The 19,029-nt window shown below is 54.2% G+C and overlaps 2 protein-coding genes across 6 annotated transcripts in view; one reads left to right on the top strand and one right to left on the bottom strand.

Annotated features, from left to right (window-relative positions):
• The window catches only part of LOC142821597 (uncharacterized), a 95,229-nt gene that overhangs the window by 61,837 nt on the left and 14,363 nt on the right, over window positions 1-19,029 (top strand). The gene's annotated exons all lie outside the window — the stretch shown is intronic.
• On the bottom strand, window positions 7,539-17,978 carry LOC112544381 (uncharacterized). 4 transcript variants are annotated; one of them, XM_089771050.1, is made up of 6 exons: window positions 17,843-17,978; window positions 14,463-14,519; window positions 13,619-13,745; window positions 12,476-12,589; window positions 9,257-9,370; window positions 7,539-8,982 (listed from the first exon to the last, which is right to left on the bottom strand). In XM_089771050.1, exons 2-6 carry the CDS (start codon window positions 14,517-14,519, stop codon window positions 7,808-7,810), a joined length of 1,587 nt encoding a protein of 528 aa, XP_089627176.1. In that variant the 5' UTR covers window positions 17,843-17,978; the 3' UTR covers window positions 7,539-7,807. The 4 variants fall into 4 exon arrangements, with proteins under 4 accessions (XP_089627176.1, XP_075769254.2, XP_075769250.2 ...); XM_075913139.2 differs by lacking the exon at window positions 17,843-17,978 and adding an exon at window positions 17,161-17,196; XM_075913135.2 differs by lacking the exon at window positions 17,843-17,978 and adding an exon at window positions 15,998-16,393.

Here is a 19,029-nt window from a genome sequence, read left to right as displayed (position 1 = left end):
GTGGCCAGGGGAGGCCTCTTCTGTGTCCCAGAAGGACCTAGGAAAAAGTAAGTAAAGGCTCTGAACGGCATCACTGGGACTTGAACCCAGGATCTCCTGTTTATAAGGCAGGTGCTTTAGGCAGCTAAGTCATGGTGCCCTGCTCCAGAAGATTGGGGAAACTGTTCTACTCTATGGTTCCAGACAACACCTTTGACTCCCAAAATATAGCCTATCCCCGTTTCCTTCCAGCCATGGGGGTGTCTGGCTCCCTGGGCACAGAAAGCTACAGCTCATTGGACAGAGGCTCTAACATGCACATCTCCACCAGCCGCTGGGACTGTAGAGCTGGCCTTGAGATTTGGCACAGTTGGGGGGAGGGAGAAGTGCAGCAAACATTGATCATCTGGCTTGTAAACCTCTGGCTCTCAGCATTTGGGTTGGAGACCCCAGGTGGGGACCCGGCCTCCTTTGCTTTGGTCTTCTCCTGAGGGCACAGAATTAGAAGAGAGAATTCCTTCCCCCGCAGCAATCTGAGTTGGCCAAAGGGTTAGTAACATACTTTTTGCCCAAGTTGAAGTACTAGCAAGAAAAAGCATTTGGGGTGTAGTTGTCATTGTGTTTGTTTAACATACAGCAGGTTGTGGGTTCAGAGCCCTATAGAAACACAGGCTCTTCAGGTATCCCTTCTAATGGGACAGGCATGTTCTACTCTGAGTCAGTGGTCTCAGGGCTTGCATAGCTTGTTTCCCTACTGAAGGTTGTGAAGCATTGTCCTGGAAGCTCTGGTCCTAGGTGGTTTTGGACGTGACTTCTTCTTCCCAGTCTTACTTTCCCTTTTTCTACTTCTCTTTTCCCCTTTTCCTTCTTCTTCCTGTCTCCTTATTGGACCCCACATTATATAGTGAAAATTGAGTCCTGCTTAGCAAAACCTTAACCAATTATTTTAGTATAATTTTACTAACCCGTCATAAGATACTATTATGAATTACCTAACCAATCATACTCCACCACCTTAGTTGATTTACATCTAGCAAAATTAATTATACAGCAGACAGAAACAGATCCAAACCAGACAACAACCACACAGACAAACAATAGGAAAGGGAGAACAAGAATCATAGAATGCCAACTGCACAACCACAACTATTGGTAAGCAGTTTCTTTCCAGACAAAACGGTGTTTAAGTTTTCTCTACCCATCTTGTGATCTGTTTCTTAGCTGGTTACAGTGGGTGACGTTAGGCTAAGATCCCCTTCTCACAGCCTAGTGTGACACTATTTCAATGTCATTTAGGTGGAATGTGAGCACGAGACTCTAGGCTTTAGAGCTAATTGCTGCTGCTCTTCAGTCTGGCTGCAGAAGAAAACATTAGTTTAGACCTACTGAATAGCGACAGGCCTTCCAATAGGGTTGCAGAAAAACCATATTGTTACAGATGACCTTTCCAGCCAAAGATAGCAGGCCCCACAAGCATACACAAAGCAAAGTAAACACACCTACAAAGGGACTCAAACCCTCAGTGGTCTGATTTGAATGTAAACATCTTATCCTTTAGGCCACAAAGTATCAAGATTTATAATAATAGATTTCTTGAAATGTGTAAGCAAGGAAAAGTCTAACTAGTCCATCTGGTTTTATTATTTTCCTTGTTTGGGGGGTTAGAAATCATGTCTGAGCTGGTGAATTATTTTAATTTTGTGTAATTAAGGATTGCAGCCCAGAGATTTTTCCTGAGTCTGTTACTTCATGGCTCTCTACCACCTAGGGCAGGCTATCTCTATACAGCCATTGCCCATCCTAAGGGAGGTGGGGGAGAGTCACTCTCCATGGCTATAGACAGGGACAGATGAGGATTCTGCGGGGCCCAGGGCAGCACAATTTCACGGGGCCCCCCTTTTGACACGGTGCATGAGTGGGGCTTCTTGAAGCGCAGGGCCCGGGGGGGCCACCCCGCTCGCCCTGCCCTATATCCACCACTGGCTATAGAGGTTGCAGTCTCAGGATCTCTGGGCACTGACACTCCCAGGGAATCACAAGGGTGTGTGGCGCTGGCTCTCCTGTCTCAGCAATTGCAGTCAGAGCCCTGCCTTGCCAGGGCCAGTCACAGCAGCCTCTGCACCCGCTCCAGGCTTGTGGTTTCCTTCTTCCCAACACTCCTCCCCAATCAGCCTTTTCCTGAATCAGCAGTTCCATGGTCACTGCTGTGTCCCAGAAGGGGATAGGGAAATGGGAAATGAAGGCTACAGGGAGGCACCACTGGGAACTGAACCCAGGATCTCTTGTTTACTAGACAGGTGCTTCAGCCAACTAGGTCATGGTGCCCCCTGCAGGCCTGTAAAACACTTCTACTCTATGGTCCCAGATAAGCCACTGTGCCCACCCCCAAGGCCTCTTTAAAACTGTTCTAATTTATGGCCCCAGACAACACCTTTGACTGTCAAAGAGCGACCAGTCACCATTTCCCTCCAGCTTTCCCACCCTGGCAGTGTCTGGCTCCCTGGGCACAGAAGGCTACAGCTCAGTGAGGAGATGCTCTAATATGCACATCTCCTGCAGCTGCTTGGACTGTGGAGTTGGACTTGAAGTTGGGAAGGGCTGAAGGAAGTCAGGGTTGACGAAAGACAGAAATGAAGCAACCATTGATCTTCTGGATTGTAAACCTCTTAGTCTCAGGGTTTAGGTTGGAGTCCCCATGTGGGTGTCCGGCTTTCCTCAATTTGCTCCCTTCCTGAGAGCACAGAATGAACAAGAGAGAATTTCGTAACTCCACAGAAATCTGAGTTGGCCAAAGAGTTGGTAAGAAAAATTTTGTCAACATTTAAGTACAGGCAAGGAAACCCTCAGAGGTGTTTCTGTGTGTTTCTAGAGCAAAGCTCATTCAAGTGGTTTGTTTTTTTGTGCACCTGCTCCTACCGCACCCCTAGAGACTGTGGATCAAAGATGACATGAGAAGAACCCAACTTTCTTCCTTTTGCTGTGACATGGATGGATCTTGCTCAGGTTTCACTCAGGGGGTCTGTCTGCATGTGAAGTACCTGTGACAGTCCCTCTGCCCCTCATCAGTAATGCCATCTATTTGTGGGGGGGCACGTGCCCAGAGACTTGTAGAAGGGCCAACCTGGACAAAACAGTATCACTCAGGCATCCTTTGATATCTCAGCCAGCAGAGTAGAGGACTGTAGTGTGTGCTTGGCAAGTGATCCTTAGGTTGCTGGGTCAGCTCCAGCTTAAAGGAGCCATTCTTTTCCCTCCGGCCTCGCCTTAGCAGAAGGCAACCAAAGTGGTTGCCTTGGATCCCTGTCTTCAGAGCCCTGCACTGCAATTGACAAAAAGATTGTGGGTATGAGCTACCAATCGCTTTTCTTGGGCTGCGCAGGTTCTGTCCACCCCACAAAAGTTCTTTTGGAACAATAGCCATTATTCTAAAATAACAATGCAAGAGTCTACACAGCAATTACTTTATTTTGAAATAATTCTGAAGTAACAGACAGCTTATTCCAACTTCTGCAAACCTCATTCTACAAAGAATAACGCCTGTTCCAAATTAGCTATTTCAAAATAAGGCCTGTGCAGATGCACCACTGCTGCTAGTTTGAACTAGCCCCTCCCCACAGCCATTCTAAGTTGTTCTTTCTGGGGCTCTAAATCGAGATAGCGCGTCTACATTGGGGAGCCTGCCACAGACTATTCTGAGGTTTCCCTGCAGAGTGGATGTGCTAGTTCGAAATAAACGATTTTGGAATAACTATTCAAGAACAGCTTATTCCAGAATAAATGTGCCGTGTAGTCATAGTCAGAGAGATGAAGAAGCAGGAGGGAAGCCAGGAGTGCAGAGGCCAGCCTGAAAACTGAGTGTGCCAGGTGTCCACACACAACTCCCTAAGTAGGTCCCATGGTGTAAAGGGCAGGACTCAGGATTTTGAATTCTGTAATCTGAGTTCAAATCTCAGTAGGATCTACTTGGGCAGGGCTTGTTGTTGTTGTGAGGTTTTCACACTGCATGTCTATGCTGCAGGCTTTTTGGAAGGCTGGAGGGGTCTTGTGCCTGTGACATGGCTCTTTGAGAGGCAGGAAATGCTCAATCTTAGCCAAAAACAAAAACACAAGGACAGCTCTTGGGCCGCATCTCTGGGCCATGCAGAGCAGCCAGCAGCCACTTCCCCACCTCCCTAATTTTCCCACAAGCTGCAGGTGCATGCATTGGTGGTATAGTGGTGAGCATAGCTACTTCCCAGTTGACCTGGGTTCAATTCTCAGCCAATGCAATGTAGGGAGGGAGCAGCAACACCTCCTAGCGAGATTCTACTTTAATCCCAAAAAATGAGCACAAGTGGATCATGCAGGCTAGGTCTGCACCTCGCTGCTTTTTGTCCCATGGTCCCTATGGGGCTGGCTGGAAAGAGGCCCAGGGCCAGGCTGGAGCCAGGGGACACAGGATGAAGGAAAAGTCCCAGCTTGGAGCCCAGCTCCTCTTTCCTCCCCTGGGCACCTTGAGCATTGGGGCTGATGCTAACAGTTCCAAGGGAAGGCTCAGAAGCCACACAGCAACCAAGGCAGGGCCAGGCCTATGCATGGCTGCAGAGCTACAGAGACCCCTGGCCAGGCTGCTCCCCCTCTCCCCAGGCTGCCAAATACTGAGTGAAGGCCCCATCCACCAGCACATGGGCAGCTGCAGACGCTCTGTGACCAGGATGAGAAGGTGGCAGGAAATCAGGGCCAGGCCGCTGTCAAGTCCCCTCATCATTCACAGTCCAGGGGCTCAGTGGGGCAAGGGATGTTGCCCCAAAAGGTTTCTCCCACATATGTGAGAAGCAGAGCAACACCGAGGGCCCAGACATGCTATTAATAAGCCCCCTCAAGCTCCACACACTGGCCTGACCTCCCCCTTCTCACTCTGGCCAGGCAAGAATGGCAAAGGCTCCAGTGGGAGCAGCCAGAGCTCCCGCCTGCCCAACAACTCCTTCCCAGGGCCCCACTGGAGCCAAGAGGAGGTTTCCAGGCTGAAGACAGAAGGGCCACAGGCACAGACACAGGAAAGCCATCGCCACTGCAAAGGGACTCAAACTGTCTTCTGATCAAAAGGCAGACACCTTCTCCTTTAGGCCACACAGTCTCCATTTCCTTTAGGAAGCCCTTAAGGAGGTCTATGGAGGCTCACCCCTACAGAAAGAGGCTTGGAATGTGGTATCCAGCTGGCACGAAGTGCTCTGGAGCCAGGCGCTGAGAAAGCCAGGAGGAAAGACCTTGAGGAACCACCCTGGTAGTAGCAGCTACCTCCTCCCTCTCCCACCCTGATAAGGATCTCATCCACCTACTGAATATTTCCCTAACTGAGGTTACATATAGACTGCAGGCTTCTTTCAAAAGAAGCTTTTCTGGAAGAGATCTTCCGAAAACCCTTCTTCCAAAAGACCATGTCCACACTGCCAAAGAGCATCAAAAAAGCAATCTAATTTTTTGACAGATAGTGTCTACACTGACTGGATGCTATCTTGCATTTCAGCTGTGATTACTATGGACCGAGTGGCCACCAAGGCACCTGTGCCTTTTCCTCTTTCCTCTTCTTTCGAAAGAACTCCCTCTTCCCCATCCATACATGCCGTTTTCCAAAAGAGCTCTTCCTCGTAGAAAGAAGGATATGTCTACATTGCAGGCTTCTTGTGCAACGGCACATCCACACTACTAAAGTGCATTGCAAAAGCAAGAAAGCTCTGATTGCCACCACCACTTCTTTTGATGGGCTGTTTTTGCATAAAAACCTGTTTCCCATCCACTCATCCCTTTTTGCACAAGAGCTCTTGCACAAAAAGGCGTATTCCTCATAGAAAGAGGAATAAGTCTTGTGAAAAAAGGCCTCTCTTGTGCAAAAAGGTGCATGTTGTGTGGACAGCTTTTGTGCAAACTCTGCAGTGTACATACACCCTGAAAGGACCCAGTACATCCAGAACTCACCAAAGTTCCCAGTGGAATAGGGTGGGAGCATTATTGTAGCCTAGGGGCAAAAGACATCACTGAACTATGAACCCAGCAAAGTAAAGGCAGTTTTCCATCAGCTTTCTGTGGCCAAAGGAATAGACCAAAAGCCATTAGAAACATCCAGCACCTAGAACCATCTGTCTCCTGGCTGGGTTTGGGCAATCATTTCAGGGAGGCAGGCTACCAAAGGAGCAAGAAAGGGAGTGACATGGTTTAGTTCCCAGTAGTCAGTGGTTAACCTCTAGGACCATGTTTACATAGGAGCTATACTGGAGCATTGGCATAGGAACCTGCAGGTTCAATAAGACCTCACTGCTCCAGGATTTCTATGGCAGTGGGAAGGTCCTAGACAGCAGCCCAAGGGATAGGATATTGTCTGACTGCAGGAGGGGCCCCTCCCTTGATTCTCACTGAGAAAGAATAATACTGCTTGCGACTGGACTCTTCCCAAACTACAAAAAACAAAAGGGTAATGTTCAAAGGATAACGCTATGGCTGACCTCTAAACCACTAATGTAGAATCATTCCAGACCCCTATTAATTTACATATCCCAACATCTCCCTCTTCCTTTTGGTGCTGGGGGCTATTGAAGCCACCCAATGGGCCCTGAGTTTTAGTGAGGGGCCAGTAGTCCTGACACACAATGAAACAGCAACACCATTGGCTGTAGCAGCTGTTACACAGCAGAGCCCCATCGGTCACATAGAATTGGGATGGGCTCGAATCAGATCATCAAGCATCCCAATAATAAGGAGAATGGGGAATTGGGAGGCTGCTGTGCCATCTATTGGCCATAGGAGTTGCCTGCTTCTGGCCCTGTGTGCGCTGGTTGGGGAGGTTCACATGGGACCCTGCACAATGGAAGGGGGAAGAACAGGACTCTACTGCGCACACACCCCCAGTATCTGTACTGAGTCCCATTGATAGGACACCTCCTATTACTCAGTGCTACCAGTGACACCCTCACATAGCTCCTTACAGCTCCCCATATTCCCCTGTGATGGGACAGGCAGAAGAGGATGGTTACACCCAACTGACAGAGGGAGTGACAAAGACTGAGAAAGGCACAGGGCCTTGTCTGCCATCACACAGCCAGTCTGGGACAATGCTGGGAACAGGACCCAGAAGTCCTGATTTTGAAACTCACCATCAGTCAGGAGTTTCACACCCTGACTGATCAGAATAAAGTTACTTCCAATGAGCTACAGACCACAGCCCTGCCTAGGGATTGCTCAGCCAGTCGTTTAGAAAAAGTACAACAGGGGTCAGCAACCGTTCCGAAGGGGTGTGCAAAGATTTAACTCTCCTGCTCTGGTCTGTGACACTCTCCTGGGAGAGGGGGAGGAGCTCTCTCCACTATATGCCCTGTGGATAACATGGGTGGATGCAAACCTTTCCTTGGACTACCAGTTGCTAATGGACACTCACTATTAATTATAATTACACCTGAGCCACTTTGCTAATGCTGCAGCTGTGGAGATCAGTTTAATTTACATTATCAAACGGATTAAGCATTTTGATTCTCTCATTACTTTGTCAAACTTCTTTTTAAATAAAGTAAAACATTATGCCCAACACAAAAGGTTTCAATGTTTTCTTTATTTGACACAGGAGTGGAGAACCATTTTTTGGTCAGGGGTCACTGACCCACAAAAAAAATCCATTGAGGACCATACAAGTGAGAAACAAAGAAACTCCTCCAATCCCCCAATCCTCACTGATGTGGCCCTAACTGAGAGACCTCAATCCTCTGCTGCTCCAGCGTCATCAGGTGAGGGGAAGCAAAGGGGGGAGGACTGAGGTTAAGAACTTCCAATAGACTAGATTTCCTTTTCTGGCATTCTGGAGTTAGTGGATCTTATGGACCTCTTTCGGCTCTGGAGTAGGGACTGAAATGAGGGATACAGCGTGTGAGGCAGGGCTGCCAGCAAGCAGGATAGGGAAAGCCTGTGTGGGTCTCCTATGTCTAACAAGGTGTGACCTCTGACTGAAGCTTTTCCCACAGTCAGAGCAACTGAAAGGTTTCTCCCCTGTGTGGGTTCCCCTATGTCTAACAAATTCTGACCTCTGACTGAAGCATTTTCCACAGTCAGAGCAATTGAAAGGTTTCTCCCCTGTGTGGGTTCTCTTGTGGATAAGAAGATTTGACTTTGTACTGAAGCTTTTCCAACAGTCAGAGCAGCTGAAGGGTTTCTCTCCTGTGTGGGTTCTCCTATGTGCAACAAGGCTTGAACTCACACTGAAGCTTTTCCTGCAGTCAGAGCAGTTAAAGGGTTTCTCTCCTGTGTGGGTTCTCCTATGACTAACAAGGCATGACCTCCGACTGAACCATTTTCCACACTCAGAGCAACTGAAAGGTTTCTCCCCTGTGTGGATTCTCCTGTGAATAAGATAATCTGTGCTCTGACTGAAGCATTTTCCACAGTCAGAGCAGGTGAAGGGTTTCTCTCCTGTGTGGGTTCTCCTATGTCTAACAAGGTGTGACCTCTGACTGAAGCATTTTCCACACTCAGAGCAACTGAAAGGTTTCTCCCCTGTGTGGGTTCTCCTATGTCCAACAAGATGTGAGCTCCGACTGAAGCTTTTCCCACAGTCAGAACAGCAAAAGGGTTTCTCTCCTGTGTGGGTTCTCCTATGTCTAACAAGGTGTGACCTCTGACTGAAGCATTTTCCACACTCAGAGCAACTGAAGGGCTTCTCTCCTGTGTGGGCTCTTCCACATTTACTAAGAGTTGCACAGTCACTGCAAGCACAGGGTGACTGTTGATGGGGGATTTTCTGATTAACAGTTTCTGTGTTTGTTTTCACTCCTCTGCTTCTGTGGCTGGATTTACCCTGTCCCTCTTCTGGGTGGTTACCCTGCTGCTTTTCTGGGTTATGCTGGCTCTCACAGAGTCCCTGCTCAGGACTCTGAGAAACATGCCCTTCAGATTTTCCCAACATCATCCCACATGGAGCCATTTGCTCTGGTCCTTCCTGCTCAAGACTCTCCTCATGGTTGTCAGTCAGTGTCTCATCACCTGCTGGGACAGAGAGAGAAACCAGACAGGAGTCATTCCCTGTGCAGAGTGGAAAGGAAACTCTCAAATAGAAATAGAAAAGGAGGAGCATGCCCAAGGAATGGCTGGAAAGATTTAATAATCATGAGCTGAATTCACCCTCCTTCACCATAATCTTTCCCCCACCCAGCAGACTGGTGTTTAAGACATGCAGAAGGGTCAGTAGGACTTGATGAAAATGACATCTGCTAGGAGTACACTGAAATTATTTTCTGAGTAAGTTTAGCTGATTGCTCACCTGTGTGGGCGTCACTGATGATCTCTCCTTTCTCACAGCTTTGGAGATCTGGGATCCACAGCTCCTCCCCCTGTTCCACCCAGGAGATCACATGAGCTTTGGAAAATGGAAATCCTGTTTGGGAAGCAATTAAAAGAGTTGATCTTGTTCATTAAGGTCTGTGCCATTACTGCTTCCAGAGCCAGGATCTGAGTTGCCCACCCAGATAGGCTCCTTCCCCACCTTGCAGGGACTGGGCTCTGGCTGATGCAGGATCCCAGGCACACTCACCTGCAGTAAAGGTGCATCCCCTCTGCCTCAGGAACAGCCCAGCTGATTCCCCAAGGGAGCTGAGTACTCAGCTGTACTCTCTAGGATATAACTTAGTTTCCCACATGGCCCCTTCCATTCCTCCCCCCATCCCAGGGCAGGACAGGAACACACTGCTCAGAAGGGGAGCTCTAGGGATGGCTGGCAGGTCTGATACTGAGGCCCACAGGCAGGCCTCAGATTGCAGCTGCCACATGGCAGGTCACTAGGGCTTGGAGAGAAAGTACCCAGCAAAGCAGAGCCGGCCCAAGTCATTCCTGCACCCTGAGCACGCGGCGCATGTGTGGCCCCACCCCCACCCAGCTCGGCAGCACCACGCGGTGCTCCTTACAATTGGGCGCCCCAGGCTATTGCCCGGTCAGTCCATAGCGTGGGCCAGCTCTGCAGCAGAGTTTTAGCTCTCCAAGGGCTCCGTCCACAAAACTCCTGGCTGGGGGACTGGGCTTGCCTTGCTCTTTGGCTCAGATGCTCTACTCTGGCCAGAAGGAGGCAGGGGAAGTTGCCTGAGCAGGAAAGTGAACCCTTGGCTGGATGCTTCATGCCCTGCCTATGTTCCACACTCCTGATGCCACTGCCTGTGCCTGTCTGGGCCCTGCCAGCTGCCCACAACAGCTGTCACTCCCACGGCCGGCCAGGGCAGTGCCAGGCTGTTCCTTTGTCTGGCCAGGGTGGAGATTGGCCCCGGCTGCTTCTCTGCTGCTTGTGGTTGTTTCTGCAGCTCAGCTCCCCCTCTGCAGCCTTCATTCTACTCTGCCAGCAGCAGCCTTTGTGTGGTTTCCCAGCCTGCCTCTTGTGGCCAGTCTGGCCTGACATTTGGTGCCCCTTTGGGCTGCACAGAACCTACCAGAGGCAGCAAAGGACTCAGACTGTACCCTCCTTCAAGGGACTCAGCACAATAGTACAAAAGAGAGCCTGCAGGCACTAACAACAGCTGCAACCAGCCCCAGAACTCAGGTACCTGCCGTTCCTGCCTGTGAACTACCATTGACTAGAGAATTAACAGTCTAGTCCTGTGTTTCCAATTTTATTTGGCCATGGAACCCTTTTTTAAGCTGCTGGGGGGGGGGGGAGAGTGGTCAACCAAAAAAAGGGAGGAGGGGACTGTCAAGCAAGAAAACCCCCCAAAAACCCACATGCCAGCCCGCCCATAAGACTGCATTTAATGGGTTCCTCCACTTTTCTGCTTGAATTGTTTTTCAGCTGCCACTCTTCCCTGAGTTAATTTCCCAAGAGTTTCCTGTGTTCTACATACTGGGAAAAATCCCCTTCAGCTCCTTCCAAAAATACTCCCTGTTATTCTACGGTGCCGGGACCTTCCTGCTGTTGATTCTCCTCCTTGTTCTCCCTCACTGTCCTAGCACCTACTGTGCTGGGGAGAAAGGACCAACAGGGGAATGAAAAAAATATAATAAGGATATCAAGTATTGACTAATTGAATAGTCCATGCATTTTGCATCGACTGTTTGATTAGTCGATAGGGAGCCTCCACCTTTGTAATGGAGCAGCAGCCCTATGGCTTTTGCTTTTGCTACATTTCAACAGTGAAAGCGCCATGTGGAGCCTGGGGTCAGCTGGGGACTCCTCCACTGACCTGGGGCTCTGTACTGTGCTGCCACTTTGAAACGTCATGAGGAACCTGAGGCCAGGCTCCCTGCGGCATTTCAAAGAAGCAGCGCTGCTCGGAGCCTAGGATCTGAGGGGGAAGCCCAGCTGATCCTAGGCTCCACATCAGGGCTATTCAACTGCAGAAGCCCCAGGGGCCACACTGATACTCACCGCAGATGCTGAGGGCCACAACTTAAGTGTGGTTGCATACGTGTGCAAATATATATTCAAATATATGCAGATAGCTTCTATAACATTGATAGGTATCAATGCAAAGATTAAGGGAAGACTACACAACATGCAGGTCCTATTTAAGTCAGTTCTGCTGATAGTAATAAAATGTAATAGTTACCTGATTTGCACCATATGACAGCACTTTTAATGATGATGACAGTCCAGAAAATTAACTACTAAAAGACATATCGACAGAACACCATTATATTCAGGGCTCGACAAAGTATTAAATATACTCGCCCGCGGTGAGTAGATTTCAGCCCGGTGCCCCGTTCGCCGGTGGCACACACATGCACAATGCGGGGCTGGTGAGCGGCTTTCACCGTGATCATCGAGCCCTGATTATATTGACTTGCAGTTGTGCAGTGTTCCCAGGAGAGGGAAAGGATCCCACCCGCAGGCCATGTGTTGAGCCCCGCGTAAATCCAAGCTGTGCTGTGGGTCTCAAAAAAAACGGTCCATAGGCTGCATGTGGCCCAAGGGCTACATGTTGAGTAGCCCTGCTCCTCCCAGTACTGCTGCTTTCAAATGACATGTGCAGCCTGGAGACGTCTCAGTTGGCTCTGGGCTGCAGGCCGCATTTCAAAGTGCAGCGCTGCACGGAACCCGGGGTCTGGCTCCAAACTTCAAGTGGCACTGTTGCTTTGAAATACCCTCATGCTCCCTGCCTTGCTGCCTCTTTGTGATAGAGGCAGAAAGGGGTCAGGGAAGCGACTAGTCGACTAGCCTGTCAACTATCCAATAAGCATTTGCTTATCAGCTAGTTGACTAGCCCTTTACATCCCTAAGCCAGAAAGCACAGCATAATAATAATTCGTGAGACTGAGACATTGTGTGTGGGTCCACGTCCCACCCAAACACTCCCAGGGAAGAAATCATAGGGAGGAAACTCCTGACATGTAACAGGATGTCTGGGGAGCTGTGACAGGTATTTGGCAGGATGATACCTGCAGCCCTACCGGGGAGACATGGGGCAGAAGTGAGGGCTCTCACACAATGCTCATTTTTGCAAGTCCCAGATTTTTCCCACGTTTCTGGTATGTTTTTATGTCAGTTTCCCTGACTTCTCACCTGTGCGGGTATCTCTCAGGATCCCCATTTCCTTGGAGGGCTGGAGATCTGGGACCCACAGCTCTTCCCCTCGTTCCAGCTGGGCGATCAGGTCAGGTTTGGAAATGGAGAATCCTGCCCAGGGGTGAAATCAGGCAAGGTGAAGACACATGGCATCTGAGCAGAGAGTGTGTGTCACAGGGAACATTCCATGAGCCCAATCTCATCCTACATGGGACCAGGACTTGAGAGCATCAGACTTCTGGGAAGGAAAGGACTGGGGGATGTGATGAAGTCAGGACTGTATTCACTCTGTTTGCTTTGTTATGTTGCATGTGATTTCTACTGTCCTGTAGTAACCCTGTGTGTGTGCCTCAGTTTCCCTTGGCACTGCACCATTATCTGAACAGGGATGGGAATTTGGAGGTGACTCACTGAGGAAGGATGCCCAAACCAGCACATTCCCAATAGCCCAGGCTTACAATAATCTGAGCCTGAGAAGGGGATGTGACCAGCGGACACCTTTTCCCTGGGAAGCTGGATAAAGGTTTGAGATGCAGCCAGCGATGAGCTGTGCAGGGTGGAAGTGAGTCTCACTGGCTTGGGGCAGAGCCCTTAGCTCTGTGCCCCTCCTCCCCAAGATGGATTGTGCTGACTGCTCCTGGTTCCTCTGCTAACAAGTCTGTTCTACATTGTATCTCTGAACTAATAAGCCACCTGACTGTGGGGGAGGGGGGGTGCAGGGCCCAGTGTTATGCCCTCACTAGGAGCTTTAATGATCTGTGGATTTCTAGAGGACTCGCTGACACACACACAGCTTAGGGGTTAAACTTCTGCCTGTTTCGAAGCCCGTGGAACTCAGACCCCTCCACAGATGGAGCCAGTCCCAAGGTGGCAGGTGAACAGTGCGTGAAGCAGAAATAACATAGGCAGGATGGTTCCCCGCTTCTGGCCTTGGAAGCTGGGGAGATGAGGGTTGAATTAGCCTGTCCCTTAGGTGTCTGACTCTCCTGTTCCCCAGAAGGTGGCACGGGGATGAAAGTGTCCCTCACATGAGGGCTTGGGGCCCCACTCCCCTCCCATCAAACTGACCAGGGAAGAACCTGACCCATGCAGAAATGCCGTCCCTAGGGCTTTGCTAGCTGAGGGCGCAGGAATCCTTACCCAGCGAGGCCACCGTCTCATAGTTCTCCTGCATGACACTCCTATAGAGGGCTCTCTGCGCGGAGCTCAGTAGTGCCCCCTGCCCCGCGGTGAAATACACAGCCACCTCCTCGAAGGTCACCAGAACCTGGAACAACAGGGGGCCCCACTCAGCACCTGCTGCTCCAGCCACATCCCCACTCGCCACAATGGAGGGGGCCCGAGGAGCAGAATCCCACCCCACCCTGCCCAAAGAGGCCAGGAGGCTCCAGAGAGGGGGGAGAGCTCCTTGTGTCTCCCAGCAGATGGAGCAGGGCAGGGTCTTCTCAGTCACCCACATGCCTGCCACAGGCGGAGGTGGGAGCAGAGCTCAGCACAGGCCACAGGGACAGGAATCCCAGCCCCTTCTTAGCTCATGGCAGCCTCTGGCCAGCGAGCTCTGTCTCCAGCGTGAGAAACAGCAACAAGAACAGCCAGGCTGGGTCAGACCAAAGGTCCCTTTAGCCCAGTGTCCTGTCTGCCCACAGTGGCCAATGCAGGTGCCCCAGGGAGACTGAACAGAACAGGCAAACCCCAAGTGATCCACTCCATTACCCATTCCCAGTTTCTGGAAAACAGGGGCTCAGGGCACCCTCCCTGCCCAGCCTGGCTAGTAGCCACTGATGGACCAATGGAGACTCTGGTCAGTTTTCCCAGTCCATGGGCAGTTTCCTCTTTCAGAGATGGGAGAACGTTCACCCCCCTCCCAATGGGCCTGTTCAGACCATCAGGCCCTAGGCTGAGCAAATCCCAGCAGGTTTACCCCACCCTGCCCCACCCTGTTTATTTCCTGCCCCCCCCTCCCCACACACACACAATCCTCTACCTGAGCCAGCTCCATCACAGCCATTTCCCTGCCCTGTGTACTGCAAGCTGGCATCATCTGGAACAAAAGGTAGACGTGGGTCTTGGTCCTGTCGGGTCCAGAGGGGTGTCACAGGGAGGGGAGGGGAGGGGAGGGGAGGGGAGGGGAGGGGAGGGGGAATTGTTCTTGGCCTCTGATGATAGCATAAGAAGCCATGGGCTTAAACTGCACCAAGAGAGGTTTAGGTTGGACATTAGGAAACATTTCCTGTCAGGGTGGTGAAACACTGGAATAAGTTGCCTAGGGAGGTTGTGGAATCTCCATCTCTGGAGATATTCAAGAGCAGGTTAGACAAACACCTCCCAGGGATGGTCTAGATGCTGCTTTGTCCTGTCGTGAGGGCAGGGGACTGGACTTGAGGCTCTCTTGGGGTCCTTCCAGTTCTAGCATCGTATGGTTCTGTGACTGAGGAGGTTTCCCAAGGGCCTTTGGTCCATTTCACACCCCAGTTCCTTCAGATTCCACCATGCTGGGAAAACCTCAGTTGTGTGGTTACAACACAGGCCTGGCCCCTCCCCCGGGGCTGAGCCCACCAGGCACTTTCACACCCTCCCTGGGACAGTCTCTCGGAGACAGACGCTAGAGAAGATCAGAAGTTCCAAACCGGAGGATTCCCAACATTGTCCCTGAGGTCAGTGTCCTCTCCACTCCCCGCTCCCAATCCACAAGGACTGGGAGGGGCAGGAACTGGCTTTTCTTCCCTGCACCCTACTCCTAGGACAGTCAACCTACCCAGGATGATGCAGTGAATGGGTCTGAGCAGGTTGGGGGCTGGAAACCTCTCTCCCGACTTTCTGCATCTGCTGCCCCTTCTGGGCTCCCTGGTTTCCCACCTGCCCTCCCCCTCTGCTGGGAGGGCTAGTGCCTGCCCGGTGCCCATGGGCGTTTGCTCTCCAGTGGGAGCCTGGCCACATCACTGAGGCAGCAGGTCTAGGAGCCGCAGACAGACAGGAGCCCCCTCCCCTCGGGCACAAACTCAGGCTGGAAGAGGCTGCTTTGGCTGAGTCACTTTCCTGCCCCTCCCAAGCTTTGTCCCCCCGTTCTCCCCCCATCCCCTGGAGCTGATGTCAGCAGAGCCTGGGGCTGCCCCAAGCAGCAAGTATCAGGCACCGGGGACGTCCCCACCCAGGGCAGGCACAGAGGGGCCGCAGTGAATGTCTCCCTGCTACAGACCCGCTGTTCAACCTGGGCTCCCAGAGCAGGATGTCAGAGGCAGCAGCATCTGACCCAGGAAACTCAGCCAGCTCTAGGGCTCGGTACCCAGAGCAGAGGCAGACACCAGCCTCCTCTGCCTGTGCAGTAATCAGAGACCTCTCCCCCCACATGCCTGAGCCCCCCAGGCTGCCCCCACAATCCCCAGGGACAGCTCAGCAGATGCAAACTCCATTGGCCCAGCTGAAGCTGGCAGAACTGAACCAGGCCCAGAGAACCAGGATTTTTAACCCATGTGACACCAGACTTGAAACATTCATTTCCCCTCACTCAGAGAATCCGACCTGCTCTTGGGAACCCCAGTTCTGGGCTGTGCTTGGCAGGGACTCTGCTGTGGGATCAAATCCTGGCAGAACCGAGACAGCAGCTGCCCAGCCCCGTGCACTCGGCCCCACAAATGCTGAGACCGGTTTTAACAGGGACATTAAACTGGACGCCCTATGCTGGGGGGCGGGAAGGGAGGGGCTGCCCGGGGAGATTTGCCCTGTAACTGCGGAGGGAAATTCTCTGCCCCACGCTGGGGTGACCAGTTGTAGGGAAGCAGATTCCACATCCCACTCCCCGCTGCTGGGTGGGGCAGCCCCTCCCCCTCTCCTGCCCCACGGGCTGGGGCAGCCCCTCCCCCTCTCCTACCCCACGGACAGGGGCAGCTGCCAGTGTCCTTCTCATGAGCCCTCCCCACCCAGGCTGAATTTGCTCCCATGTGCCCCCTCCCGCCTCCCACAGCCCCTCCCCCTCATCCTCTGCTTCCCTTCACCCCCCCAACTCAGAGTGTCCCCCAGTCCCAGCTCTGCCCCCAGCCCCAGAATTCCCCCCGCCCTCTCCCGCGCCCCACAGCCCCGCCCCCCGAACGCCTTGGAGTTGGAGCCGCTTCCCTCTTCCCCGGGCACAGACGGCCGGGAGCAGCGCCCCGTGCGCGGGGGGGCTGCAAGGAGGGAGGGACGCCCCACCCCGAGTCCCGCCCGCCGCCCCTTGGGTCCTAGCGCCCGCGGTGCACGTGGGATGCCTGGCTGCTGGTGTTCGGTCTCGCTCCGCCACCCCCAGGACGGTGAGTTACCCCCCTCCCCCCCCGCCGGGCACAACCCCAGATACCGACCAACCCCCATGGCCCGGGCTAGTCCCCCGCCCTCGCAAGCCCTGCTCTGGCGGGCAGAGAGAAACCACCGCTGCCCCCGGGCACCCCCAGAGCCCGCAGCCAGATCCCTGCAGCCCCCTGCGCTGCCTGGCCCCGGGAGTGTCCCCAGCTCCGCCTCCCCTTTCCCCGGCTCCGACCCGGCTCCGGCTTCCCAGCGGTGCGAGTCGCAGCCCCGGCCGGGCAAAGGACTCGCAGGTAGGGCCAGGCGGCGGCGGCTGCTGCAGCAGGCGGGGAAACGCCCCCCAGTCCCAGGGCCCCGCACAACGTGACTCCCCCGCCCCAGGCCGGATCCCGGGGAAGCGTTTTTCTCACCCGGTGGATGTCGGGTCCCTGGCCCGAAGCTTCTCCCCCCCCCCCCCCCCGGCAAGCCCAGCCCAGCCCAGCCCAGCCCTCTCTGGGGCAGCTCCTGGCCCTGCCGGGCGAGCCGGGCCTGCCGCGGGGTTACAGCGCCAGCCCCGGCCTGGAGCCACGTGGCCGGTCGTGCCCCGCTGGGCTCCACCCGGGAGTGACCCCCCCACCCTGGGGCGGGCTTGTGCCCCGGGTCCCAGAGCCAGCGCCTGGCCCGGGAGCCGCCTCCTGGGCGGGCCCCACGGTCCCAGGGCCCCGGGCAGCTCCCGACAGACTGTGGGGAGTGACCCTTCCGGGGTGTCTGGGGGCCCGGGGCTCCCCCGGCCACAGCCTGGCTGCCCCGCCCGGCTCCCCGCCAGGCCTGCCCCGCGCTGCGGGTCTTTCACACAACCCGTCCCTGGGGCAGCCTCGGGAGTCACCGCGTCAGTCTCTTGGGGCTGCAGCCCGGGGAGGCAGGGACCGGAGCGGGGGGGGGGGTGACTAGAGAGACGAGAAGAAGCAGAAGGAAAATTGTGATCGGGGCTTTAAACCAAGAGCCACGTGAAAAGATCAATGAAGAGCGACCGGGAAACAGGCCCCGGGGCCGCAGAAGTAACAAAACACCCGGGGGGGGGGGGGCTTGAGAAATATTTTCTCTTTTTCAAACCTCTTCTCCCTTCCCCGGGCCGGTAACTCGCTGGTGCCGGTGCCATAGGACTGGCCGCAGGCGCCGGGTTTGCTTTCAGCCGGGAGGTGCCAGTGACTTGGGGCCGCACCGGGGTGGGGAATGTCCCGGCTCCCAGCGCGCGGCCCAGGGGCTGCGGGGCGGGAACAGGAGAAGCGGGGGGGGGGGGGGGGGGGGGGGGGGGGGGGCAGGTGCGATCCCAGCCCCCAGCGGCAACAGGCGGCGGAGAATCACGGGGGGGGGGGGGGGGAGGCTCGTACAGTCCGGAACCAACTGAGAGGAGCTGGAGCCAGCGCCCTGCAGCGCCCCCCCCCGCGTGACACGTGGCTGCGCGGGGGGCGGGGCGCTGGGGAGTGACACGGCCCCGCCCCCGGGTGACGAGGGGCGTTTTGCACGGAAACGCCCCGTGTCTAACGCGCCAAGTGTGCTCGCTCCGGCCCCACCCCCCGCGGGGCGGCCTCGCTTCCAGCGCCGGAATCAACGTCTGGCCGGGGAGCCCCTGACTTTCCGCGCATGCGCGGTCTCATCGGGCCCCTCCATTCCGAACGCGCTTCCCCGCCCTGCTCAGGCCCCGCCCACCCACTGCGGCTTCTGGGGGGCGGGGCCGGGTGGTTAACGGGGGTTCTCTGTCTGCGAGGGGCGGCTGCTGCCTCAGGCCCTGGGGGCGGGGCTCTGCGTGGCCGGGGGGCGGGGCTCTGCGTGGCCGGGGGGCGGGGCTGTTTCTTTCTTTGTTTCACGCGGGCTGGGGGCGTGGCCAGGCGGAGGGAGTTGGGGGAGGGGCACAGGTGGGCTGGGGGCGGGGCTTTGACCCCCCTTGTGCTGCAGCACGTTGCATTTGGGTGCACTCAAACTTTTTTAAATGTACTTTGTCCCCCGTTAGCCACGCCCCCTGACTCCTCCTCCGTTAGCCCCCCCCTCACCCCCTTAGCCAGGCCTCTAGAGGCAACACTCTCTGGGCACGATGGACACATGACCAAAAGTAAAAGGTGTCATGTGACACCCTGCCCCCCCCCCCCCCAAGGACTTTTCCCATCAGGTATAACGTTGCAGGATCCCACCATCCTCCCACCAAACCCCCCTCATGCAACTGTCCTGGGATTGCATTAACCCAATGTGAGTGACATTAACTCAGAGGGGCAGAGAGGCTGGGGGAAGTGTCCCCTCTAAGA

Source organism: Pelodiscus sinensis, chromosome 19, assembly GCF_052426305.1.
Source record: "Pelodiscus sinensis isolate ZL-2025 chromosome 19, ASM5242630v1, whole genome shotgun sequence".
Taxonomy (NCBI): Eukaryota; Metazoa; Chordata; order Testudines; family Trionychidae; genus Pelodiscus; species Pelodiscus sinensis.
The sequence above is the reverse complement of the archived record's forward strand: the minus strand, read 5'-3'. Positions and strand labels throughout refer to the sequence as shown.

Excerpts from the sequence above, each read along its gene's own strand:
- LOC112544381 (XM_075913135.2), bottom strand. The coding sequence starts at position 16,138 with ATGTCCCTGTTAAAACCGGTCTCAGCATTTGTGGGGCCGAGTGCACGG. Across the intron at positions 13,746-14,462 it reads CTGTGATGGAGCTGGCTCAG|GTTCTGGTGACCTTCGAGGA; the intron begins GTAGAGGATTGT and ends CTGTTGTTCCAG. Across the intron at positions 8,983-9,256 it reads CATCAGTGACGCCCACACAG|CAGGTGATGAGACACTGACT; the intron begins GTGAGCAATCAG and ends TCTCTGTCCCAG.